The sequence below is a fragment of the Leguminivora glycinivorella genome, chromosome 1 (assembly GCF_023078275.1).
Source record: "Leguminivora glycinivorella isolate SPB_JAAS2020 chromosome 1, LegGlyc_1.1, whole genome shotgun sequence".
In the NCBI taxonomy this organism is placed as follows: domain Eukaryota; kingdom Metazoa; phylum Arthropoda; class Insecta; order Lepidoptera; family Tortricidae; genus Leguminivora; species Leguminivora glycinivorella.
The window spans coordinates 28635999-28663090 of record NC_062971.1 but is presented as its reverse complement, the minus strand read 5'-3'; the positions used below and the strand labels follow the sequence as shown (position 1 = coordinate 28663090).

Here is a 27092-nt window from a genome sequence, read left to right as displayed (position 1 = left end):
CAGCCTCAGAGTAGATAGTAGATAGATAGATGATTTATTTCACGAAAAAATTACAATATAAGTTTGCGTTTGTGTACAAAAATATAATCCCCATCATGATCGTCATAAAATTAAAAACTTAGGGATAATAGGAAAAATATTAGTAAAGGAATAATATTAGTAGTAAAAAGAGACTCCAAATAAAAAAATATACTTATGAACAACAAACATTTAATAAAAACAGCCTTAAAATTTCACTCAATTATTTGTAAAGTAAATGTATTAAAATGTATAATATATCAACATAACTTTGTCACTACCTATCATCACAAAACGCTTCTAAGGCCTAATGGACAAAATCGTTATTTTTTAGCAAAATGGGGACTTAATCGCGTATTATTTATGTTTATATTTAAAATTATTTAAGAAAAATACGAGAAGCCCTGATAATTTTTAGTAAACATCGTGAAGGTAAAATTATGAATTAATTCTAATGTAGTAATTCTATGATTAGCTTTTTAGAGTTTTTGATTGGGTATATAAATTAATATTGGATCTAAGTCTAACCGTTAAATCTAAATTACATACATACTGACTTAGCATTATGCAAAATGACTTCAAAACAAATAAGAATATGTAAGTATATTTAATAATTAGCCCTTCTTGTGGTGGCTGTAGCCGTGCTCCTTGCCGCCGGCATGGCCGCCCTTCTTGCCGTGGTCGTGGTGGTGCGCGTGGTGCTCCTCGTGCCCGTGGTGCCCCTTGTGCCCCTTGTGGTCCTCGTCGTAGTGCCCCTTGTCGTGGTGGCCCTTCTTGCCGTGGTGTTTCTCGTGGTGGCCCTTCTCGTGGTGGCCGCCCTTCTTGTGGTGGCCCTCCTTCTTGTCGTGGTGGCCGTGGAAGTCTCCGTGCTTGTTGTGGTGGCCGCCCTTGTGGAAATCGTCGTAGAACTTGTGCTCCTTGTGGTACTCGTCCTTGTGCGACTTGTGGTGGAAGCCGGTGGTCTTGGAGCCCTTCTTGTGGCCCTTCTTGTGTCCGAACTTGCCGCCCTTGTGTCCGTGCGCCGCCTCGTGGTGCTCGCCGTGGTGGTCGTGCTCGTCGTGGTGCTTCTTCTTGTGTCCGCCGTGCTCGCCGTGGTGCCCCTCGTGGTGGTGCTTGTCGTGGTGGCCGTGCTCGGCCTTGTCGTGGTGGTGGTGGGACTTGTACCCCTTGTCGCCCTTCTCCCCGTCCTCCTTGTGGTGGTGCTCCTTGTGCTCGTGGCCGCCGCCCGCCTCGTGGTGGCTGTCCTTGGGTTTGTGTTTGTGCTCGGTGCCGGCGACCGCCTGGTCGCGCGCTTCGGTGCCGGCGCCCGCTAGATCGTCTTTCAGTATGGCACCCACCTCGGCGCTCACATTTTGGTCGCCTTTGAAATCGCTAACGTTTCTCGCTCGGGATGAAACGATGGCCAAGGCTAAAAGCCCTGCTATTAGTGTAATCTTCATCCTCTGGAAGGAAACGAAAGATAGAGAGTAGAGCGCATTTAACACAATGATGTAACGATTCGGATAAGTATTTAAAAATAAATTGTTTTCTTACCGGCGTTGCACGTGGGTGTTTATGAAGACAACTACTGACGCAGAGTGTCACAAGAGTTTCCGTACTTTGAATTTATAGATAAGAGCACTTTCATCTGTTGTCGATTACAGGCTGATCTTTAGCAATCATATTGCTGTTGGTTTCTGGACGAGTGCCTCCGCGCGGTGACGACATCGCTCGGGCTCCGCGCGGACTGATTGGTTTCGTTGTTACAGAAATATACCGGGCCACAATGCGTCACTAACTACTCTTATTTTAATATAGGGTTCAGCTGGAGTAAAACATTGACGCTAAATATAAAAGTATCATTTGTTGAAGTTCCGTACGATACCTATGTGATTTACTCCACTACTTTGGATACACCTACTCTTAAGCTCACGATTGCTTACTAAGCTTTTGTACTGTTGTGTTGAATACCTACATTTTATAGGTACAATTGATAAGGATTAACCTTTGTAGGATCAAGGATGATTTGGAATTTGCAAATCTCATTGCACACAGCGACCACAAAACTTGGTCTAATTTTTACCAAGTATTTTTAAAAATTCTAGTAGGCCTAAGAATTCTAGAAATAAATGGGGTGAATAAGAGCTCCTATCTTTATTCATAATGAAAGTCAATATTTTAAATTAAATTCAAATTTATTTTACATTTATTTACATGGAGGTATTGTAAAAAATAACAATAAAAACATAACGAATATTTTAACAGTCTCAGTGTTTGCCATGATGGAATCCCCAGTGCTTGTGGTCTTCGTGGCCGCCCTTCTTGCCGTGGTCGTGGTGATGGTGATGATGTTCCTCGTGGCCGTGGTGCCCCTTGTGTCCCTTGTGGTCCTCGTCGTAGTGGTGCTTGTCGTGGTGGCCCTTCTTGCCGTGGTGGTGCTCGTGATGGCCGGAGTGGTGGTGGCCGCCCTTCTTGTGGCCGCCGCCCTTCTTCTCGTGGTGGCCGTGGTGGTGACCGTGCTTGTGGTGCTTGCCCTCCTTGTGGTGGTCGTCGTAGAAGTGGTGGTCCTTGTGGTACTCGTCCTTGTGGTACTTCTTGTGGTAGCCCTCGGTCTCCTCGCCCTTGTCGTGGTGCTTCTTGTGTCCGTGCTTGCCGCCCTTGTGGTGGTGGCCGTGCTCGTGGTGTTTGCCGTGGTGGTCGTGCTCGTCCCAGTGCTTCTTGTGTCCGCCGCCGTGCTCCTCGTGGTGACCCTCGTGGTGGTGCTTGCCGTGGTGGCCGTGCTCTCCCTTGTGGTGGTGGTGGTGACCCTTGTGTCCCTTGTGGCCCTTCTCGCCGTGCTCGTGGTGGTGGTGCTCGTGGTGCTCTTTGCCGCCGCCCTCCTCGTGGTGGTGGCCCTTGTGGTGGCTGGCGGCGGCGACTAGATCGGTTTCCTTCTGGCCGAGCTCCCGGCCGGAACAAACGACCATCACGCACCCCAGTGCGGCTAGGGCGACCAGCGTCCTCATATTGGTCGTTTCGATGAACTCTTGTTGAATGATTGAAACCTGGGTGTGCACTGATAGTCCGATTGTCCGAGAGGCATTTATATCATGATATTTTGTTGCGGGTTGCACAGTGAAACCGCCGGCAAGGACGTCGCGCCGCACGCGCTACGCCTAATTACGGTTTCTGGTGATTGCGGTTGCGACATGGGCCTAAAAGTGTTTTGTCGCCGGGACGGGACAAAAACTCCGCCGCCACGTGGGTCATGGATAGCTGTTCAAAATAAACCAACTTTGTGTCGTAGTAATCCCTGTACCTATTGAATTAAGTATCTAGGTAGTTGCGTGATGCTTTAGACTGGTAGTCTTGCTATGAATTCTACCAAGCATATACCTACTCGTATTGCTTGAATCTTGATCATATTCTTATGTAGGCAATCGCAGTAGTACTATGACTAGTATGTAGTTAGGCCACCTTTGTAAATGTTAAAGATAAAGAGATATTTGTTTGCGAAAATGTAGTGTTCACAATAGGTGTGGACATGATTTTTACATGCGTATACATTTTGCTTGAAGAAGCATGCAAAATATTCTTATAAGCTAGGTACGAAATATAAACCTCATATACAAAAGTATGTTGTTAATTAGGACTTATTGACTGAAAGTAGCGAAATATAGCCACGTAAATTAATCCGAACTCATTAGATTTTATTGGCAGTTATTTATTTTGAGTACCTAAACAAGTCAGGCCCCTTAGCCAAATGGCATTTCTATAACGCGAAACGAAAACGAAACGCCGCGAAAGGTAGTCTGGCTCTGTCACGCAAATACGCAAGAGCGATAGAGATAGATATCTACGAGCGTTTCGTTTCGTGAGCGTTTGTGCATTTCGGATACGCACGCTGTGCAGTAAATCATGTTTATAATTTAATCATATCGACAGTTTCATATAATTTTCTAATGGTCTATTAGAAAATTATATGAAACTGTCGAGAAACTTTTCTTTGGTGCATTGTATTCTATTACAGTTTTTCCATTGTCATAAGTCATGGTGTCAAACAATTAGTTAAATTCGTACACCGTCATGAAATCAAGTCCTACCAAGGAACTATGAACGTTACAACTTGCTTAGAACAACCTTACCTATCCTCAACCAGCCAACAAAAACATAACGACTTAAGTACAAGTCAATTAAATGTAAGTATCTACGGGAAATAATAAAAGGTCAATGTAGGTAATAACTATAACGAGGTATTACCGCTTGGAAGGACCAAAGACTCCCCTCTTGAAAAGTGTCCGTACGATGTAAACAGTTAATTATGCCTAGTTGATCTACCTTCATAATACGAGAGTTCTGCCATTGGACGGTCTTTCCAACCAAAAATTGTATTTGTCATTCTCCTCCCATGACCTTTGACTATAGAAAGCTCAGGATTCCGGAGTTCATCAGCTAATTCTTTTTCTTTCTATTGACCCGTCTACTTAGTCGTCTCTAAGTAGTACTCTGTCTCAAGTCATTCCATAAAATTGGTGTTATTCCTGATACTGTACCTACTGTCTTATTAAATCCTGTAGGATACCAAATTATGAAAAAACGGAAAATTATAAGACATTGAGAAATCCGTACAAACAAGAAATCCGTACAAACAAAACACATTCAGTGCTACGCGTTACGAGCGTAGGCGATCGGACATGTATTTATGTAGGTATCCAAAAGCACTACGGACAGAGTACCTGTCGATATGTGGGACATGGGCCTATAATGTATTAATGATTAATTTGTGTATTTTTTTTAATCATTTCGAATTTACCTAGATATACTTGTAAGTCTAAAAATAAAATTGTAGTGTAAAAATTACTGTGACCAAACGTCACATAACTAGGTACCTATCTACTGACGGACACGACGAAACTGTACCTAACTAAGGGTTCCTTTTTATACTAAGTATGCTATTTTTGCTATGGATTTGCTAAAAGAGTTCAAAAGGTTGTTTCTGTTTAGTCTATCTTTATAACGTTCGGAAATATAATAATCTCACTTTTCGTTCTCCGAAAAACGCGGCTGCCAAGCCCACGGTGACCACGGTTTTCGCCCGAATTCAAATACTGAACCAATGTCTGCCTCTTAATACCACTGTATTTCATTTATGTCGAAACTTCAAAGGGCCGTGTCGTTTAAACACACTCTCTTTGGTCGCGTTTTAAAAGGTTGAAATAAGACTGTCTACGTTTCTATCCTGTGTGATTCGGTTAAAATTTTGTTCTTCAGATTTCCGTCTCAAATGGCTCCTTCTTTATTTTTTCTAGAAATGCAACTTATAATTCCAAGTAAATACCTTCAAAATCCATATAAAACTTAAAATTGACAATGGGTTGCTTGAATACCGTGCATCGTTTACTGGGGTCACATTATACTAGTTTAGTCCCTGCATGTGTTTTCGGACATTCTGTAGGTATGTTTCAATTTACCTACCAATTGTGTTTCTATTTGTGCTTTTTGTTTTAGGCCCAAAATTTTCTACCAACTATTAAGTGCAGTCCAACTACCCTGCAGTCTTAATTACCGATAAAAAACGATGATGGATGTGTAAGTCGGTAAGTGTTTTATGTGTGTCTATATATTTTTTTATTACTATTGGAAAGGCTATCCCACGAAAACCTAACGACTGAAAATGTTCTAGGTAATAGGTATGTAGTAGGTAGTAGTACCAGTGGTACTACAGAGAAACATGTAACACAACGATAGCTGCGTCTCCAAAATGAGGTCCCAATTGCTTCGCTTCAAATCGAGGGTTGTGTGACTCAACCTCGTATAGTGCATACATATATGTTTCAATCTCGTATCCCTTATAAGGGATTATTATACGAGTTTGAGTGATAAGGTGGAACGTAACTAACCATACGGGGTGAATAACACAGCCACCGAAAGGAGGTAGGTACTTAAATTACAGTGACTATAACGGTAGGTAAGCATAAGAAAAATCGAAATAACAAATATTTTCATTGATGAGTGTAATTATCACAGCGAGTTCGCAAATGATCTTAAGCGTCATACATAGACCATATAGGCTTTTGTTTTTAGGACAATCTCCAAACACACTGAGGACTGAGAATTAATTCTATTGACAAAAATCAGTAGCGGACATATTAGTATTGTATCTCATCTCAAGCTAAAACTACCTTGTCTAACGCGGAGTTGAAAAACTTGTAAAATATATTAGAGAACAGTAAACCGCAACAATGTTTAGATTATATTTATATGTACTACTTATTGCGTATTTATTTGGATTGCGTAAGTAATCAATCGGTCGCCTCTATCTCGAATCCAAGTACAGTCGAGTTCATAAATATGTGTACATTTTTTCACCTTAACTCGTTGCAACAAGTTGAAAAAATGTACACATATTTATGAACTCAACTAAACTAAAGGTATCAAATCGATTTCGTGTCAATAAAATGATATACTTCAGTGGTTTCCTAAGTATAATGAGCTCTGACCTAAAAAGGGCGCTTAAAATATTATTGGTAACATTGGTCCGAATCGTTTATGTTTCCGAGACCACATCGCTTTTTAGAGCATTTTATCAGCATCTGAAATATATTTTTTTTATATTTTCTTATTTTGGTAATTTAGAAGTAATTTAAGAAAATAAGCAAAAAATGACCATTCCCCCCTTATCTCCGAAACTACTTAGAAAAAAAAATTCAAAAAAATACACGAGATAGCCCTCTACCTGTAGATTACAGGAAAACCTATTAGAAATCTACAGTCAAGCGTAAGTCGGACTTAAGAGAAAAAAACTCAAATTACGAATTTCACTCACTGCCGCTGCAAGTAGTTACTAAACGTCTTAAATTGTGTAAGCGCGTTGGACAGGTATAAAGAAATTCATTTCTGTTTTGTTTTGTTTTAGAAATTGTTAAAAAAAAAATTCATTTGCAAAATGACTTAAGTTCGTACTAAAAAGGAGGCGCTTAAGACCGTTTAGAACTTCACCGACCATAATATTGCCCACATAGGTCCAAAAAAAGGTGTATATATACGAAAACAAAAAAAAATTGTGCCACCGACAACCAAAATCTGAAGTCTATCTGCTCTATCTCTTATAGTTTCCAAAATATACGTAAAATCTTATAACTCAAATTTAGTGTACATTGCTATCACATATCGTCAGGCGCTCATGACCTTTTTGTATGGAAATGTCGAAATCCGACTCGCACTTGACCAATTTTCATAGAAAGTTGTGTTTTATTATAGTTTTCAAGGAGGTTTCTTGTTTTTAACCACCGACGCAAAAACGACGGAGTATTATTGACATGTCTGTCTGTCTGTGGCATCGTAGCTCCCGAACGAATCAATCGATTTTGATATACTTAGTTTTTAATGTTTAAGGTGAATTCGTCGAGTTTTTTTCTTGTACCACGTAGGTGGCAAACAGGCACACGGACCGCCTGATGGAAAGCGGTCATTGTAACCTATGGACGCCTGCCACTCCAGGAGTGGTACATGTGCGTTGCCGACTCGATTCATTAGAAACTTGTACAAACCTGTACTTAGAAGGGGCCTGGGTGCCGACGACTCAAAGGACAATCTATTGTCCTAATTAGTTCCGTTCCGTAGGTTCTCCCGTCGTCAGCATACCGCACCCTTGTTGAGCTCTGGCTGCCTTACTCACCGGCAGGAACACAACAATGAGTAAGGTCTAGTCCTATTTGACCGCGGTCTTTTGTAAAGCGGAGGTACTTCCCCAGTTAGACTCTGCTCTACCTTAGAGTATATTCAATTTAGTATTAGAGTTATCAGTCAAGAAATTCAAATGCAGCGCCATCTTTATTATTAGTTTCGACCACGTTTCGACAACTTTTTATGTGACTTTCCATGCCTAAAGGTTCGCACGAGTCTCAAGTCGCGTAAATTACTTAGTAATTTTTGCCGAGAGATGGCACTAAATACAATAATGCTCATTATAGAGTACCTATACTTCTAGCCAAAGACATATATAACTCCGTATAGACAGGTAAAGTCTATGAAAAAAACGTACTTACCTCAGTACCATACAGAAGAAGGGTACGCTCAGCTAGATGGCGCTAATATTAATATTTGACATTTTAAAACATATCAAGCTAAGAATATGGGCCAAATTGTCAAAACTGAGGTTCAAAAGTCTTAAGCCTGTGTGTGTGTAAGTGTGCACGGGAAAACGTCCCACTTTGTCGATTGCTATAAAGCCGCTTTGTCAGTTTATTCATATGAAGATACAAGTAAATCTCGCCTTAATGGTAACCGACAAAGTGGGACGTTTTACTAAACACACTCACAAATATATTGAAAGAGGCGCAATCCTAGCACACAGTCTTAGCTCGTGTAGGTGAACGTACTATGCTTGTATGAGTGAAATATGACAGGTCGACTGTTAGTGTTTTTGACAGGCGGTAACTGTGAGGTAACCGAGAGGGAGTTGGCGGCACTTTCAGCGGGGAGCGAGGGTGGCCATACTGTACGATAGTACTCTTTATTATACTGTGCTTCTAGACAAGTCTTATATGAGTACCAATGTGGTAGGGGAATGTGGTAGATCAGATCCCTCAGAGGCAACTATGGATCGTCAGTATCTAACATACTTTTCACTTCTCCTCAACGACCTACCGGTTGCGATACAGGCTGCCAACATTTTAATGTACGCCGATGATATTGCTGCCATAGTTACTGCACCAACGTCTGAAAGTCTTCAGCGAGCCTTGAATAAAACGACAACTCAGCTGTCTTACGCCGTGTCTTGCGTGGGCGACGGTCGCGCGACCGTCGCCGTCGCGTCTCATCGCATCGTCTACTTCCATATCGATAAGGTTTGAATTCGTATGCGTCGCATCACCCTCGCGCGAGCATCGCGCGACCGTCGCCAACACCAGCCACGGTGTCAATGGTTCGCATGAAATGGCTTAGCTTTAAATCTCAAAAAGACTCACTTTGTGCATTTTAATCTTTCGGGCCGCATGACCACGCCGTTGATAGTTCATATTAATGTGAAAAACTTGAACAGGTATCCACGACTACTTTCCTAGGTTTAAAGATTGATCACGGCTTAAAATGGGACCAGCAAGTAGATAAACTGTGTGATAGTCTGGGCAGTGCGTGCTTTGCCTTAGGTCGAGTTGCAAAGTCTGTGGCTCCAGAAGTAGCCCGGACATCCTATTTTGCCACTGTCCATTCATTAATACAGTACGGTGCGGGGCTCTGGGGACGTTGTGCTGAATGGGAGAGGGTCTTTCGCTTTCAGAAACGAGCTATCAGAATCGTTTCTCAGGTACCTGTAGACACCCCGGCCAAAGAACTCTTTAAAATATAAGAATCCTGACACTGCCTGCAATAGTTATCACGCAGGTAGCCATTTATGTAAGAGAGAACTTGGAAGCATAAAAAACCAGGGGTGGCTCACGCCGCGATTCTATTGCCGCGCTACAAGTACATGTCAGCTGCCGCGAATTCGCGGCCAATTCATTGGCGACGACCTTCGCGCGGCGCAATAAAACTCAATGTTGGCTGCTCGCGTGCGGTCAGTTTGTTAATGACGGTAAGAATTTAGAATGGCGGCATTTTGTGAACATCGACGGAGTGAGCCTTCTGTACTTGTCTTGTAAATATATAATATATTCTGTGACAACACTAACAACATGTGTTCCAAGTACAACACTCGAAATGCCGCAAAGTTAGTAGGTATCGACCGTAAATTGGCGAAATCCAACAAATTAACACATCAAACACATGTGATGGACCCTGCCGTCTATAATAAATTGCCGCAATATGTGGTTGAAGCGCCTAGTGTGTCGAACTTTAAGTATCGCTTAAAAAATTGGCTGGTCGAGCACCCGTTCTACACTTATGACAATTTTTTTATTACCGAATTAGAAAATTATTTTTGTGCATTTTTTATGTGAATATTGCCTAACTTTTTGTAATTTCAATCTTCTGTCTATTTATTTTCTAAGTATTATTTTTTTTTTAATCAAATCTTGACGTGTAAAATGGCGTTACAAATAAATGAGTATGAGTAGCATGATTATTTTAACCATTGAAAGTTTGTACGGAACCCTCGTTGGGCGAGTCCAACTCGCACTTGGCCGGTTTTTTATCTGAACCACACCCACACACCCAACAAGTCACCGTCGCGCGACCGTCGCCGTCGCGTCTCAAACTTCCATATCGATAAGGTTTGATTTCGTATGCGTCGCATTGCCGTCGCGCGACCATCGCGCGACCGTCGCCCACGCAAGCCACGGCGTTATAGTTATTATTGCCAGACAAAGACATCGTAACTTTTCCAGCAATTTTGATACTGCATGGTAGATATACATGTGTTTTCTAGGTAGGTAGATGATCAAAATTAAGACTCATTTTACTGTTATTAATCCTAATTTACTATTCCAGCTCCAGCTGGCTTCATAAGTGCCCTCCACACTCGCACGCGTATCGCGGCGCGATGTCTCGTTGGATCTGGCGATGTGGATGCGATACGCAGAAATATCGCCGCGATACGCGCGCGTGTGAACTGTGCTATACATATAAACTCCTTTAACGCGACAAATGCTGCACCAAAATTGCTGGAAAAGTTACGATGTTTTATTAGTTTTATCGCATTTTGGCGGCTCAGCGGTAAGGTGTGTCGCACGACTTCAGAAACAGAGGTCAAGGCCCGAACCCCGGCTCGTGCCACTAGTAGGTACCAGACCGTTTCTAAGCGTATTTAGGTATAAAGCGTACCAGCGATGTGCTTTGGGAAACAATGTAATGAATGACAATGAATAATAACTAAATGTAGGGGGAAATCTTACACAGATCAACCTAATTCCTACTTCCTAATCAAGCACGTAGATATGGCAAGTCCGAGGGTCCAGTCAAATGGAACTTGTAATACAAATGCAAACACGAGCGTAGCGAGTATAATATACAGTAAAATGTTTCCATGTGAATAACACAGATTTACAATTTTCCAAAAATTGTTTGGGTATTACATATCTGTAATGTACCCAAACAATATAGAAAGGAAAAGTTGGACCACTTCTCTGTCGTGTCTCGTGTCGGCTTACATCGTATTTACGCACCAAATTGAGCACAGCTTGTACTATCAGTTGCTTTTGGTAGGTCTCTATCATCATTATTTTGCTTATTAATAGAGTTAATTGAAAAATGTAGAGCAATTGAGTGGGCGATAGATAAATATAAATAGAAAACAACCATGACTCAGGAACCAAATATCATCACACAAATAAAATAAATACCAACCATAAAAGCATAGCGCTTTATGAAGGTAGGTATAGATATTGAATTACCTACGTAAACAGTTTCAGAAATGAAACAAATACGATTTTGTAACCGAGATAATACTTAAATTAAGCAAATTGATCTTCTCAGCGGGAATTGAAAGAACCCGTAAAAGTTTTACAAATTAAAACGACGCTCGATTGAAAAGTCTAGAGAGCCTCACTTCCACGCCAGGCGCATGCGTGGGGTTTCATCTCACGAGCGAAATAATTAGCAATTTCGTTTTATTTACCTATGGATGTAATAAGTATGTTAAAGTACGCGTGTTAATAAAAACGTGATAATAATTAATCGATTAGGTTTGTTTTCTTAATAATTATGAAGTAATTGGTGGTTCTAGTTATCATGTAGGGGGGGAGGAGGGAGTAGCGATGAAACTTATTAAGTAGGTACCTACAAGTAATTACAATTATACATAACTATTACATATTAGTTGGTATAGATATGTTTATAAGTAAGTAGGTAGGTAGACTAGGTAGGTACTATACTATTTACCTAAGTTAAGCAATGGGGTTGGTTGCACCTCCTTTTTTATTTTGATCAAATGTTGTGTGATACTATACAGCACGACCACGGATGATTTTATTAATTCTGATGCGGTACAAATTCACGAAAAAAAAATGTACTTTTTTGTACTGACGTTTAAAAAAAATGTACCCTTATGATTTTGGAGTTTCGACATAGGGCCCGTGGTCGTGCTAGGTAGGTACTCCCTGGCACGACCACACTATATTTATTGAGATTTTAAATTTCTGTTGCAGTACAAATTCACGAAAAAAAATGTACTTTTTTTGTACTTGCCTTTTAAAAAAAATACCCTCATGGTTTCGGAGTTTTGACATGGGGTGTGGTCGTGCTAGATAGGTGGTACTTCCTGGCACGACCACACTATATTTAATGATTTTTTAAATTTCTGTAGTGGTACAAATTCACGAAAAAAAATGTACTTTTCTGTACTTACCTTTTTATAAAAAGTACCCTCATGGTTTCGGAGTTTCGACATGGGTTGTGGTCGTGCTAGATAGGTACTCCCCGGCACGACCGCACTAAGTTTTTGAAGTAATTTACATAGTACAATTTCAAAACACTTGTTTAGTATTCATTTGACCATCAAATTAAACATAAATATAGTGTGGTCGTGCCAGGAAGTACCACCTATCTAGCGTGTGATACTATACAGCACGACCACGGATGATTTTATTAATTCTGATGCGGTACAAATTCACGAAAAAAAATGTACTTTTTTGTACTGACGTTTAAAAAAAATGTACCCTTATGATTTTGGAGTTTCGACATAGGGCCCGTGGTCGTGCTAGGTAGGTACTCCCTGGCACGATCACACTATATTTAATGAGATTTTAAATTTCTGTTGCAGTACAAATTCACGAAAAAAAATGTACTTTTTTTGTACTTGCCTTTTAAAAAAAATACCCTCATAGTTTCGGAGTTTTGACATGGGGTGTGGTCGTGCTATATAGGTGGTACTTCCTGGCACGACCACACTATATTTAATGATTTTTTAAATTTCTGTAGTGGTACAAATTCACGAAAAAAAATGTACTTTTCTGTACTTACCTTTTTATAAAAAGTACCCTCATGGTTTCGGAGTTTCGACATGGGTTGTGGTCGTGCTAGATAGGTACTCCCTGGCACGACCGCACTAAGTTTTTGAAGTAATTTACATAGTACAATTTCAAAACACTTGTTTAGTATTCATTTGACCATCAAATTAAACATAAATATAGTGTGGTCGTGCCAGGAAGTACCACCTATCTAGCACGACCACACCCCATGTCAAAACTCCGAAACCATGAGGGTATTTTTTTTTAAAAGGTAAGTACAAAAAAGTACATTTTTTTTCGTGAATTTGTACTGCAACAGAAATTTAAAATCTCATTAAATATAGTGTGGTCGTGCCAGGGAGTACCTACCTAGCACGACCCCGGGCCCTATGTCGAAACTCCAAAATCATAAGGGTACATTTTTTTTAAACGTCAGTACAAAAAAGTACATTTTTTTTCGTGAATTTGTACCGCATCAGAATTAATAAAATCATCCGTGGTCGTGCTGTATAGTATCACACCAAATGTTACTACACTACATATTACGTCTTTCAAAATCCAATTATAGTAGGTAATAGATCTTTTTTTTAAATAAATTGAGTGTTATTTTTTTTCACTTTTTACTTCAAAAAATATTTTGTTCCACAGCAAAAAAATAAACAACAATGTATCTAACGATACCCCATTTGATCTACTAGTAGTAGGTAAGGTACAGCGGGGCAAATCTCGACTGGGGGACAATTGTAACTGATCCATTTTTTCCATTATTACACTATGATGTTGAGTTCAACATGTATCCACTGAACACGCCTACCATATACAAGGTGCTCGCGAGGAACCCGCATAACTTGAACCACGCGTTTCTGAGGCAAAAAGAAAGAAAAAATGTTATATGAATTTTAAAATTTTTCACCAAAAAAAAAATTTTTTTTGTGTTTTTTTTTACTTTTTTGGACGTATTTTCACATAAAATTTTTTTTTTATCCATAAAGTTGGCAATTAAAATGAGTTCCTTCATTTATTTTTCTAAAAACCAAATTATTTGGAAGTTTTTCTTGTCACATTTTGACATCTATCGATTACTGTGAGACTATGCTCCACAATTGCGCATCAGTGGCGTTAAGAAACCTTTTCTACTGAGTAACAATACGGAAATGTTTTTTTAAATTGGCAATAACTCTGAAACTAGACGAAATCTAGAAAAGTTTATATGACATTTTAGTCTTAAAATGTGACCAAGAATATGCCGTTAAAGTTATATGGGTTCCTCGCGAGCACCTTGTATAACCGATGGACACTCTATTTAATAATGCAAGCATTGTAAAACATGGAAAACATTAACCAGTTACATTTGCCCCCCAGTCGAGATTTGCCCCGCTGTACCTTACCTAACTTGACATTAGAATTTTACCACCCCTTTCATGCTAACCATTTCCAAGAATTAATAGGTACCTATTAAAATAATTTTTTTTTTAATATGTTGATGTAGAAGGTAATTTACTTTACACACTATAGTATATTTTAGGTAATTCTTTTTTTTAATAAGTAAAAAAATTAATTAGTTTATAATTTCAAAAATTAATTGTGTTTTATAAAATACGCGCGAGATTGCGACAGTTGCCAAATTTACATATTTCATGATTTTCATGTATAATTTAATAAACATTTAATATACTTTTCACCACACCAACTGGGCTTACTTTGTTCTTCGAAAGCAGATAGCAAAATTACATGCTCACAAGAGTGCAAAGTAAATTCATACAAATTTTAACTTGATGTCTCAAGGGGCTGGGAGAATTTAGGTATGTATAATAAATGATGATTTTGAATCATTCATCAATAGATTGATGGATTTGATTGAGTTTGATGTTTTATAGTCAGTATTTTGTTCGTGTTGGTGTGGTGAAAAATTTTGTGTTTCACTCGGTGGCAAAGTTTGTTTAAATAACCATCGTGCCTTGAAACCCTCGCAACGCTCAAGATTCCACTTCTTGAACCACTCGCTACGCTCGTTGTTCAATATTGGGATCTTTCTCTTGCTCGGGTATCAATATTGGCACGTGCGGTTAAACAACAACTTTGTCCCCTTGTAAAACAAATAACTATATTTCTTTATTACAGATTTTAGTAATGGGCTGTGTCTCCTATTATAATTCACTATAAAATTTAGTTGCAGTATTGATCACGAATTTGTACAAAAGCCCTAATAAAATAAGCAATCTACAAGCAAGCATAAAAATCAAACAATGATGATCACCAATGTGATAATATTGGCCGGTACTGTGATTCTAATTACTTCTAGAGTCATTAGCCTTTTTCCGAGACGTTAGTGATCTGTTGGTGTTAGATTGTTGACCATCTTTTCCGATTTGGTCGCGAGTAAAATGCGTAACAACGGAGCTGTAGTTCAAGGTCGGCCTTTTGCATAACTGTATAGTTGCCCTGACGGATCGGTGCGATCTCGTCGAGGCCGTAAGGCCTTACACAGTCTGACAATTCATAATCTGAAATGATCATAACCATATAAAATCACAAAATCAGCCAAATTTCGCTACTATTCACACAGTCCACACACACTCTGATTTTTTAGTCTGAAATTTTCAGATAGGTAGATCTGATAGAGCTGGTCTTAACGTGCGTCATGATTGTCATGAAACTTATGAATGAATACCTAGTCCAGCCATAAGTTCTGTAACAAACGTTTTAACTGATAAAAAGTTTACACATCTACATAATATATCTCTTGCTATTCATAAATACATGGTTTGAAAGCTCTTTTATTTATTACTAGCTTTTGCCCGCGGCTTCGCTCGCATTAGAAAGAAACAAAAAGTAGCCTATGTGACTCTCCATCCCTTCAACTACCTCCGCTTAAAAAATCACGTCAATTCGTCGCTCCGTTTTGCCGTGAAAGATGGACAAACAAACAGACACATTTTCCCATTTATAATATTAGGTAGTACGAATTGACAAAATTGCAATACACTTAATTTAAAGTACCTACTTTGCTGACGCAGTTTTGCGTGGTTCCTTGTAACATCTGGAAAAGCGGTAAAAACAATAAGTCAAAAAACCGCGACCTCTTCCGGATGCTTACAATTTCAATTAATTTTTTGTTTTACTTAATATGCTTTAACAATTATACTTAACACAAACGCTGGGTCTTTAACTTTAATTTTGTGTATGATTTATTTGAACTAAGTGGACAGTATTTTTACGGTAACTATTTGAATAATTGAATAAAAATAACTTGACATTCTCAGATTTCCTACAGGTGAGGCGTCCAAAATACCTATATTTAACCAAACTACTCGAATCTCGATACAAGTCTGTAGAGTTTACTATAAAAAGTTTCGGTATTGTGCGCTAGTAGTCAATTGATATAAAAAGCCAATCAACAATTCAGAGGTCAGTTACCGACCAGCATCCGTTCCTTAACAACCTATCGACTCAGGCACCGACACGGGATATCGGCAACATGAGGGCGTTGTTGGTGTTTGGAGTGGTGTGCCTGGCGGCCGCCTGCATGGCCGACTCCCCGCAGGACATGGCCGTGGCCGAGAGCAAGGGGCACCACCACGAGCACGGCGGCGGGCACGAGCACCACGGCCACCACCACCACGAGCACGGCGGGCACGGGCACAAGGGCCATAAGGGCCACCACCATCACCACAAGGGACACGAAGGCCACCACGGCAAGCACCACCACGAGGATCACCACCACGAGCATGGAGGCGGACACAAGAAGCACTGGGACGAGCACGATCACCACGGTGAGCACCACGAGCACGGCCACCACCACAAGGGCGAGAAGCACGGCCACCACGAGCACCACGACAAGGGAGAGCACACCGACGGATACCACAAGAAACATCACAAGGATCACTTCCACAAGGACCACCACTTCCACGACGGACACCACAAGGAGGGCAAGCACCACAAGCACCATCATCACCATGGCCACCACGACACCCACGGGGGACACCACAAGAAGGGCGGCCACCACCACTCCGGGCACCACGAGGGCCACCACGGCAAGCACGGCCACCACGACAAGCACCACTACGACGAGGACCACCACGGGCACAAGGGCCACCACGGCCACGAGGAACACCACCACCACCACCACGACCACGGCAAGAAGGGCCACCACGACGACCACAAGCACTGGGGCCACCATCACGGCAAGCATTAACCGTCATAGCGCAGCTACTATTATGCTGCCGGCGTTCAAAAAAACGCACACACCAAAAATTATTTGTTATTGTTTTATTTTTTATTTTTATACGAACAAAATAAATTATTTTTTATTAATTTACTCTTATCTATATCTACTCATAGAATCTATGCGCTGCATGTGCTCAGTGTGCAAGTTACGAAAAGTATTCGATAAGTGAAAATGTTCGTGTCATAGAAGGAACACTTTTGAGTATGAAAATGAAAAATCTTTTTCAGTACAGATGGTCGTTTTTTTACGCACTAGTGCGAGAAGTGGTTCATTATATGCCAGGTCGAAACTTCGGAGGCTCATCTGTACTGAAAAACGTCGTACAATACACGTGCGAAAAGGAAATTCGTATCTCGTGTCGATTTAAAACACTCCCTTCGGTCGTGTTTTAATTTATCGCCACTCGTTTCGAACTTCCATTTTTACGCACTTGTATAGTAATGTACTATTTCAGTACAGATGGTGTTTTTTTTACGCACTAGTGCGAGAAGTGGTTCATTATAATTATGCCAGGTCAAAACTTCGGAGCCTCATCTGTACTGAAAAACGTCGTACGATACACGTGCGAAAAGGAAATTCTGAACTTCCTTTTTTACGCACTTGTATCGTAATGTACTATTTTGACATAAGAACATATGAGATATTTTGAATGGACGGCACATACATTCATACATTGATGGACCCAGGGCCTAAACGTTTTTTTGGGTTTGAAATGTTCCTTAGATACACGGTTAAAAAACATTCAGTCGAATTGAGAACCTCCTTCTTTTTTTGAAGTCGGTTAAAAAGTAGTTATTTCTTAGAAATAAACTGTGTTATTTTCACGTACCTACTGGATACTGGCCTGGACAAGCATGTTTTATATGTTGAAAACCTCATCAAATAGGTAAAGCCTGACAAGTTTTTATTTGACCCTGATAGAGTGTCGCTACAAATCGTTTTCATATGGCAATAATGTGCGGACGTCATGTATAATGGGGACAGTGTGTACTGGTTTCGCGTTAATATTTGTAGAAAATTAAAACATGGTTTTAGAGAATCAAAATTTATTAAGCTAGGTTTTAAGACTTGCTAACTTCTTTCCGCACAGCCTAAAATCCATGAATCTTGTGCCTTTATCGGAGTCGTCGATGTTTGTTTTCTTTTTACGTGGGACCTTGTTTTGTACTGTTGGCAATGATGGAACGGCCTCCTTATTTCTTTAAATATTTTTCACGGCAGAGCTACAGACACCATCAATAAAAACAAAACATATATTAAGCTAAATCGAAACCAACTAATCAATACAGGAGAACCGCACTATAAACCGTCAGTACCGGACATGTCAACAACCTATCTCGGAACATTGTTATCGAAATGCTGTGAAATCCTTCATCCTTTTTTGTTGTACGTAATTTATCACGTTCAGTATACATAATTGTTTTCACTTTTTTAAATATTATTTTTGGCATATTTGCGATGAAACCGTTAGAAATTTTAAAATATTTACTTCTAGTTTACATCACTGACATTCGATGACTTTCGATGACGGGTGTCAAAAAAATAAATTAGTTCAACTGTAAATCCAGCCAGTAAAATAAATTAGTTCAACTGTAAATCCGCAACGCGGCGAGGGTCAAATAAAAACTTGTCCGGCTATAATAGTATCTTATTAACGGCCACCCAAATCTCAATTCGTCTGTATGTTTTCCATGATATCTCCGTCGTTACTGGACCGATTTAGATTTTTTTTTATTGTTTGTATATGTATACACATTGGTCCCATTTTTATCAGAACCCAGTTCTGCTGATGGGATCCTGCAGAAATCGAGGGAACTCGTCAAATCTGAAAGGCATACATATGGTGATTTTTGTGTTTTTATAAGAACAGCATGCATTTACATTCAGAACAGTTACACTTGGTGCAGTGGAATTGCTGATGATGATCAGAACGGAACTCCTCAAATCTGAACGGCACACTTATAGTGACTTTGGTATTTTTATGAGAATAGCATGAATTTTCATTCAGAACAGTGACATTTGGTGTAGACGGTGTAGTGGAACTGCTGATGATGATCAGAACGGAACTCTTCAAATCTGAACGCCGCGCTTATAATGACTTTGGTATTTTAATAAGAACAGCATGCATTTATTTGTTCTCTTTGTTATGTTTTTTAAGCATATTGAGTTTTCAAGTCATGTCAAGCTCGATTTCTTATAATCGGATATCGGATTCATGAGGAATTGAGGAAACTCCTCAAACCGGTATACGTATATTCATGTGTGTTTTTCATGTGTGTTTCCATCAAATAATCAAAGATTTACATTAAAAGCAGTTTTAAAAATAGTTACATATTTAGATTCTACATAATCCAACATTCACGACCACGACGATTCATTGACGACCGGTCTGGCCCAGCGCGCGTAGTGACCCTGCCTGCTACGCCGCGGTCCCGGGTTCGAATCCCGGTAAGGGCATTTATTTGTGTGATGGAGACACAGATATATTTTCCTGAGTCATGGATGTTTTCTATGTATATAAATATTTCTATATTATATATAATCGTTGTCTGAGTCTTCTTGAGCTTACCCTGGGACTCGGTCAGTCGTGTAAGATGTCCTATAATATTTATTTATTAGCAAGTATCTTTCACCAGAACCCCAAAAGCGGCGGTTTTTTGTTTTCTTAAAAATTATGTAACCGTTGTTTAAGGTCAATGGCGAGTGGTGTGAGTAACAATCTGTTCGCAATAAAAATGTGGCTGTATACGGAATGTAGATTTTATATAAAATTTTGTGATAATTTTAAAGCAAGCAGCGTGCATGGCGTCGTGTTGTCCATGACGGTCAATCCAAGCACGACAATGCCTGGTTCTCCTCTTTGAATGATAAACGCATGAGGCGTCACAAGCAGGCCTCTAACCGGCGGGGGTCATTTGGGGGAGCATACACCTGCCGTGTGTGTGGACGAGCGAGGGATCCTCTCTCGAATTGGGCTATACAGCCACGAACACAAGTGTCGTAAGGATGCTGCATAGAACATCTGTCATATGCAAAGGCCTATTATTTAAAGCACCCCCCCACCCCTGAATCCGCGCATGCCACCATATACATTCAGGATGATCAGAACCTTGACGTAATTTTTTTTTAGGTTCTTCACAGCATGGGCTATCAGAATATATATACCCTATACATACATGACCGATTTTTTGAAATTTTGTTCCATGAGAAATTCTTGAGTGCAGAGATTAATTTATATAAAAAACTGTTGAGTATTTTTACGGTGCATTTACTGATAAAAGTCTGATAAAAAATACCAACTTCAAAGTTTTACGGTCAAAACGTATCAAACTTACATTTTGAGCATAAATAAAAAATACAACTTATCCCAATGGGTAATTCCATGTAACAGAGTAATGTAAGTGACCAATTATTTGCATGTTTTTTTATTTTACATGCAATGAAGTGGTCACTTACATTACAGTTACGTGGAATTGCCCCAATGATTTTCGGAAATTGTAAAACCTACCTATACCTTAAACCTTCATAAATGCAAAAAAGTGCTATATAATTCATAAATTATTTATTTTTCGGACTAATCGGTCAAATAAACTGAGAAAAGTTTCCAAATGGTTAATCTCCCGTTTGACAGGATTTTGTTTTTCTCGTGGTGAACCAGTATTTTATTTGTGTAAAATGTGGAATGTGTAAAATAAAAGCACGTTTTTCTCGAATGATGATTTTTAGTATGTGATTTAGGCTGCTTTTTTCAGAGTTAGTAATTAGTTTATGTTTAAACATTTTATCATAGGGGTTTGACAAAGAGTGTACCTTGTTAATAGTAGATTTTTTTTTAAATAAAACTTACCAATAACGATATATTCATATAAATAAGATTTGGCCTATTTAACTTCTAACACTGATTTAGTATGAAAATCGGTCTTAATTTTTTTTTAATTATCTTTCTCAGAGTCAGAAACCCATTGAATTTTTATTTTAAAGAGATATTAATATATGTGATAATATTCATATCTTGTTAAAAGAAAAAGTCATGCATTTAAGGGTTAAGAAATCACGTCAATTCGTCGCTCCGTTTTGCCGTGAAAGACGAACAACGAAACGATACACACACTTTCCCCTTTATAATATTACTTAATATACTTACACGGTGAAATAAAAAGGACCGTTCAAAGGCATAGTATTTTTGAGGTCATAATGAAAAACTTTTATAATGGGAGCAATGCTGAAATCGCAAAAAAATATTTGCTGTTTCATACATTTCGACTGTCATGATGCCGGTCATTTCTATGGAACAGCCAATTTTTTTTTCGTGACTTAAGCATTAAGTTTTGATATCCACACTTACTTTCTTTCCTTTTAACGCCCTTAGGGGACGAAAATCGAAAAACGCTGAAATTACTTTCCTTCCATTTTGTGTAGGTACCTACCTACTACATTTTAACCAAGTTTCAAGTTCCTAATTCGAAATAAAATTCGATCCCGATACAAACTTTCATCCCCATTTTCATCACTATTTTGAAGGGTAGCGGTTCTGACGACAGATTGGTGCAATGGTGTCATGGAGCACCTGGAGGGCGATTTTTGAATCTCGCATACGGGATTTTGTCACTAAAATACCGGTTGAAAACGGTGACTTGCCTATTAGTTTCAGTGACAATTTTCTGAATTCGAACGCGTGAGACTCAAAAATCGGCCCGCTGGTTTTGTACCCTTGTGTATGTGTACCCATCAACGGCCAAGTCACACAACATTAACTATAATACTAAAGAAATCGCAGTAAGGAACCTTAGACTTGGCACGACTTTTTCTAGATTTCATTACTTTTTAGAGATAAACAAGCAGCTACAACTAGTTTTTTACAGAATATTTTTGGTGGGATTTCATTTCTTTTTGTAGAAACGTGGACATGAAATGAACCTCCCACCAAGTTGAATATTTTTTGTAAAGGCGGTATGTCGATCTCTAATAGTTTGGTTGGGCTCTTGTGTTTTCCAATCAGGTTCACCAGGTACTCCAGATCATCGATTATCCTAGTTTTTATAGTTTTCCCTTTATGTGGTCATTAAACTCTAACTCTGTAGCTAATTTCAGCTCTCTGAGTTTACGGGAAGTACTAGTTCTAAATCTATTCTGATGATCATGAGTAAGTGAGTGAGTGAGTGAGTGTCAAAAATGCGAAAGTTTGCTTTCGCGTAACTTCGGAACTACATGACCTACTGATGAGACTTGACATTTTTGATTTGGTATGTGATTATAGCTTGTTGCGCGTTTCTTGCAATTTTAGTTTTTTTTTTAAATTGTGAATGCCAGAGAGGCCCAGACCTGCCTTGCCTAGAGCCTAGCACCCAGAGCATGAATCAGTGCTATGCTGTTTGAGAAATGGCCAGCGCGCCTACGAATTCTTTAGCACGTGAGCTGTTTCAGGAATTCCGTGTCATTGCTTTTACTCGTATGCCTGTCTAGGATTAGTACTAACCAAGGACGATTATAAAGGACCAGCAGAGTCCATACTAAATACCGTACCCCGTTGGCAGCCGTAAATCTATGTCACTAGATGTCACTAAGAGTGTCATTTAAATAAAAATGTCGTTTTTTTTTAAATACGCACGCGGTAGTTCAACGGCATTACAAGTGATACAGTGAAAAGTATATAGATGACGCTAGGGGCCCGTGTCATGTTTCAGTCCCTGTTTACAACGCAAGCCATCGTTCTTATTTTGAATTATGACAATCATGCAAAAGAGTACCATACTGTCAAATTTTCTATCTCTTTCATTTTGAGCGTGACGTCAATGATTAGTAATATTACTTTCAATATATTTAAAATTTAGATTTTAATGAGGCCATTTCGAACGGTGTTTATGATAGATATCATGTTGACAATCAATCTCCTGGCCGTCTCGCTCACACCAATCCTATCCTATATGTGAACGAGTGCGACCGAAACAGTTGAGTATTATTGGAGATTTTTGAATGTCTAAATCTTATTGGTAGTTGTCGAAAACCCGCTTTTTCCATAAAGTGTTGGCGCGACGTCAAGTGGGTGATAGGCGTACGAGCAAGTACGCGTTGGATGGTCGACTACTATGCGCTACTGCGTTTCGATCGGCGTTTAGCGACAATGATTATCAGCTCGGCTTCATGGCTTTACGAACCTTAGCTCGGACCATCGAATATGAAACTTATAAACTTCTTTATACACAAGGGTATAAAGAAGTTTATAACCAGGTGCTCCATGACACCATTGCACCAATCTGTCGCCAGCACCGCTACACTTCAACGGCCAAGTCACACAACATCCATACTAATATTATAAATGGGAAAGTGTGTGTGTCTGTTTGTTTGTCCATCTTTCACGGCAAAACGGAGCGACGTACCTATTGACGTGATTTTTTAAGTGGAGATAGTTGAAGGGATGGAAAGTGACATAGGCTACTTTTTGTCTCTTTTTATATCCCCCCACTTCCTTAGAATGGAGGATGGAAGTTTGTGGAGAGATTTTCGAATTTAACGCGAGCGAAGCCGCGGGCAAAGGCTAGTTAACTATAATAATAAAGAAATCGCAGTAAGGAACTTTATGTAGATTTCATTACTTTTTAGAGATAAAAAAGCAGCTCCATCGAGACGGCTATTTTTTACAGAATGTTTTTGGTGGGATATACATAGGCATAGATATATAACACTAACAAGGTATCTATTGTCTTAGTCCGTTTTCACATTATCCGATCCGATATCGGATGTCGGAAGGATTTAAATGGAAAAAATCCAAGATAGCGCCTGTAATGTATGGGGTATCAGTCCTACATCCGATATCGGATCGGATAATGTGAAAACGCATTTAGTCTCATTAATTATTACTTATGTCAGAGTTTCACTAATTATTTCCCTTTATTCATTTATTATCTCAGTTTAGGTTTATACGAGTACCAAACGAGTAGTATACGAGTAGAATAGTTATTTGTTATACAAGGGGGCAAAGTTGTATTTTAACGCTGAGTGTGGAATTGAATAACGAGCAAGTGAAAGGATTCTATAGTTGAACCACGAGCGAAGCGAGTGGTTCGAGAATAGAATTCTGAACTTGCGAGTTTTTTAACACACGAGAAGTAAAATACATTTGCACCCGAGTGTAACACAAAACTTTTCCCCTCACTATAGCGAGGAAACTACAACGCAAAAAATGCGTTTATCACTGCTTCCAGTAGTTCCACAGGTGGTAAATCATCTAATATAGAATCCTTTCACTTGCTCGTTTTTCAATTCCACACCTGGCGTTAAAATACAACTTTGCCCCCTTGTATAACAAATAACTATTATTACTAGATTCACCTGCTTTTATTAATTTTAAAGCAGTTAATTTGACTTTATTCAAGGTCAAATTACTTTACCCACTAGTGGATAAAATGCGTTTTTACCCGCTGGCATTAAAGGACAAAACACGTGTTTCCGAGGTAGTGAGGGGAAAAATATATTACCAAAACAATACAAACTATCATTAATTTATTATAAAAACGTAATCCAAAGTGCCACACCTGGCGGCCTAACTATCCGCGTTGTGTCCAAGACGAAGCCTGACCGACGAAGCTAGCAAGTCTCTCTACATGTTAGCTGAAATACTGTCAAACCATTCACTGTGATTACTCAGATTATTATAAGCAAAATGATCTTCGAATGAACTTTCTGAACAATTGAGATGCATGGGCGCAGTCGAAACCAGCTCGCCCCTTCAGCCGTGTCCCGTTGAAAATCGGAAAGATTCTTTTCCTTAGCACATTTAATGTTTACAAATTGGATTCGCCTTCTGTCACCTAAACTGGTAATTTTATGTATGAGGTCATTGGTCATACAATTATTAATTTATACAGTTATTAATTCTGTATCTCTACTCGCATTGCTGCTGCGATTCTAAAATATTTAATATCCATATATTATGAATATTCAATAAATCATACAATGACATTTGTGATGTGACATGGATGTCAGATGTCACATCTGTTGGCACAATGATTGCGTTTTGTTGAACTTATTTGAGCTCAACATATAGGTTTATTATCACTAAGTATATTATATTAATGAACAACGAAACGGATGTGACATTTTCCTAGTCCACCAACGTCATCTAGTCATTTTATTTGGCAATAATTAGACAACATGCGAACAAACTTAGCCAGCGAAGCGATCACAACTACGTCGAGGCCGACCAAAAAATATAATTTGTAAAAATTGTGTTTTGAGCCAATATTTTGATATTAAAATAAAGTTTTTTGATAGTTATTCATAGTATAATATAAAAACAAGTAAAAATATGTGTGAAAATATGTTTTTTTCCACTCCCGGGTTACGAAACAACGCCATCTAGTTTTACAGCAAAAACTAAGCTTTTTTCAGGGGTACGCTTTTTTGTATGGGCTATATCAGTCTAGTATTAAATGGTCCTTGGTACTAACATATGCACACATTGATGAATTCAACCTTTGGTCGTGTTTCAAGTTTCAATTGATCACCACTCGTGCCGAACTTACTCTTTTCCGCACTTGTATCGTTATGTACTATTATTTATTGTCTTCCTATAAAAATAAAAATCAACACTAACAAATACATTTTTGGTGTATGATTACTTATAACTTGATTATAACCAATTATTTCGGCTATGAGTTTATGACCAATTTGCATTCTCTACTCAGTATAGCTTTGCATTTTTAATAAATCACAACTAATAACAGAAAGACATTTATATTTATTTTGTTCGTATAAAAATAAAAAATAAAACAACAACAATAACAAATAAATTTTTGGTGTGTGCGTTTTTTGAACGCCGGCAGCATAATAGTAGCTGCGCTATGACGGTTAATGCTTGCCGTGATGGTGGCCCCAGTGCTTGTGGTCGTCGTGGTGGCCCTTCTTGCCGTGGTCGTGGTGGTGGTGGTGGTGTTCCTCGTGGCCGTGGTGGCCCTTGTGCCCGTGGTGGTCCTCGTCGTAGTGGTGCTTGTCGTGGTGGCCGTGCTTGCCGTGGTGACCCTCGTGGTGCCCGGAGTGGTGGTGGCCGCCCTTCTTGTGGTGTCCCCCGTGGGTGTCGTGGTGGCCGTGGTGATGATGGTGCTTGTGGTGCTTGCCCTCCTTGTGGTGTCCGTCGTGGAAGTGGTGGTCCTTGTGGAAGTGATCCTTGTGATGTTTCTTGTGGTATCCGTCGGTGTGCTCTCCCTTGTCGTGGTGCTCGTGGTGGCCGTGCTTCTCGCCCTTGTGGTGGTGGCCGTGCTCGTGGTGCTCACCGTGGTGATCGTGCTCGTCCCAGTGCTTTTTGTGTCCGCCGCCGTGCTCGTGGTGGTGATCCTCGTGGTGGTGCTTGCCGTGGTGGCCCTCGTGTCCCTTGTGGTGGTGGTGGTGGCCCTTGTGGCCCTTGTGCCCGTGTCCACCGTGCTCGTGGTGGTGGTGGCCGTGGTGCTCGTGCCCGCCGCCGTGCTCGTGGTGGTGCCCCTTGCTCTCGGCCACGGCCATGTCCTGCGGGGAGTCGGCCATGCAGGCGGCCGCCAGGCACACCACTCCAAACACCAACAACGCCTTCATCTTTGCTGATATCCGGTGTCGGTGTTTGTTTTGATAGGTGGTTTAGGAGAGGAAGTCTACCGGTAACTGACCTCAGAATCGTTGATTGGCTATTTATATAAATTGCAAATCGTATCGCAGTGAACAAAATGGTGGAGAAATTGTTCCGCAAGCCTTCCGCCGCACTAGTTCAAGGACAATGCAAAAAACTGCACTGTTAGTCATCAAATGCATGTAGGTAGTTAGTATCGCTAGTTGATCGAATAATAGATTACATATGGCTCAACTGAATTTACTACCTCATCTCGGCACACTTGATTGAGCACAATTATGTAAGTACTAAGTATCGATTGCCGCGTAGGTAGGTACCTACAAATAGTACATATGTATTCACAGCTCTCGGCGGTGCATTGTGTTCACTCCAGTTCGCTCGAACTGCACCCGACATCGCATTTAATTTA

At 39.8% G+C, this 27092-nt stretch overlaps 4 protein-coding genes across 4 annotated transcripts; 1 reads left to right on the top strand and 3 right to left on the bottom strand.

Annotated features, from left to right (window-relative positions):
* Positions 1-190: 190 nt before the first annotated feature.
* LOC125230197 (histidine-rich glycoprotein-like) lies at positions 191-1750 on the bottom strand. The gene is made up of 2 exons (XM_048135278.1): positions 1552-1750; positions 191-1460 (listed from the first exon to the last, which is right to left on the bottom strand). Exon 2 carries the CDS (start codon positions 1455-1457, stop codon positions 633-635), a length of 825 nt encoding a protein of 274 aa, XP_047991235.1. The 5' UTR covers positions 1458-1460; positions 1552-1750; the 3' UTR covers positions 191-632.
* A 423-nt stretch (positions 1751-2173) lies between these two features.
* Positions 2174-3151, bottom strand: LOC125230978 (histidine-rich glycoprotein-like). Its single transcript, XM_048136301.1, has one exon. The coding sequence runs from the start codon at positions 3000-3002 to the stop codon at positions 2265-2267; it is 738 nt and encodes a 245-aa protein (XP_047992258.1). The 5' UTR covers positions 3003-3151; the 3' UTR covers positions 2174-2264.
* A 13187-nt stretch (positions 3152-16338) lies between these two features.
* On the top strand, positions 16339-17055 carry LOC125225126 (histidine-rich glycoprotein-like). Its single transcript, XM_048128697.1, has one exon. The coding sequence runs from the start codon at positions 16339-16341 to the stop codon at positions 17053-17055; it is 717 nt and encodes a 238-aa protein (XP_047984654.1).
* An 8880-nt stretch (positions 17056-25935) lies between these two features.
* LOC125225119 (histidine-rich glycoprotein-like) lies at positions 25936-26652 on the bottom strand. Its single transcript, XM_048128686.1, has one exon. The coding sequence runs from the start codon at positions 26650-26652 to the stop codon at positions 25936-25938; it is 717 nt and encodes a 238-aa protein (XP_047984643.1).
* Between the last annotated feature and the right edge of the window lie 440 nt (positions 26653-27092).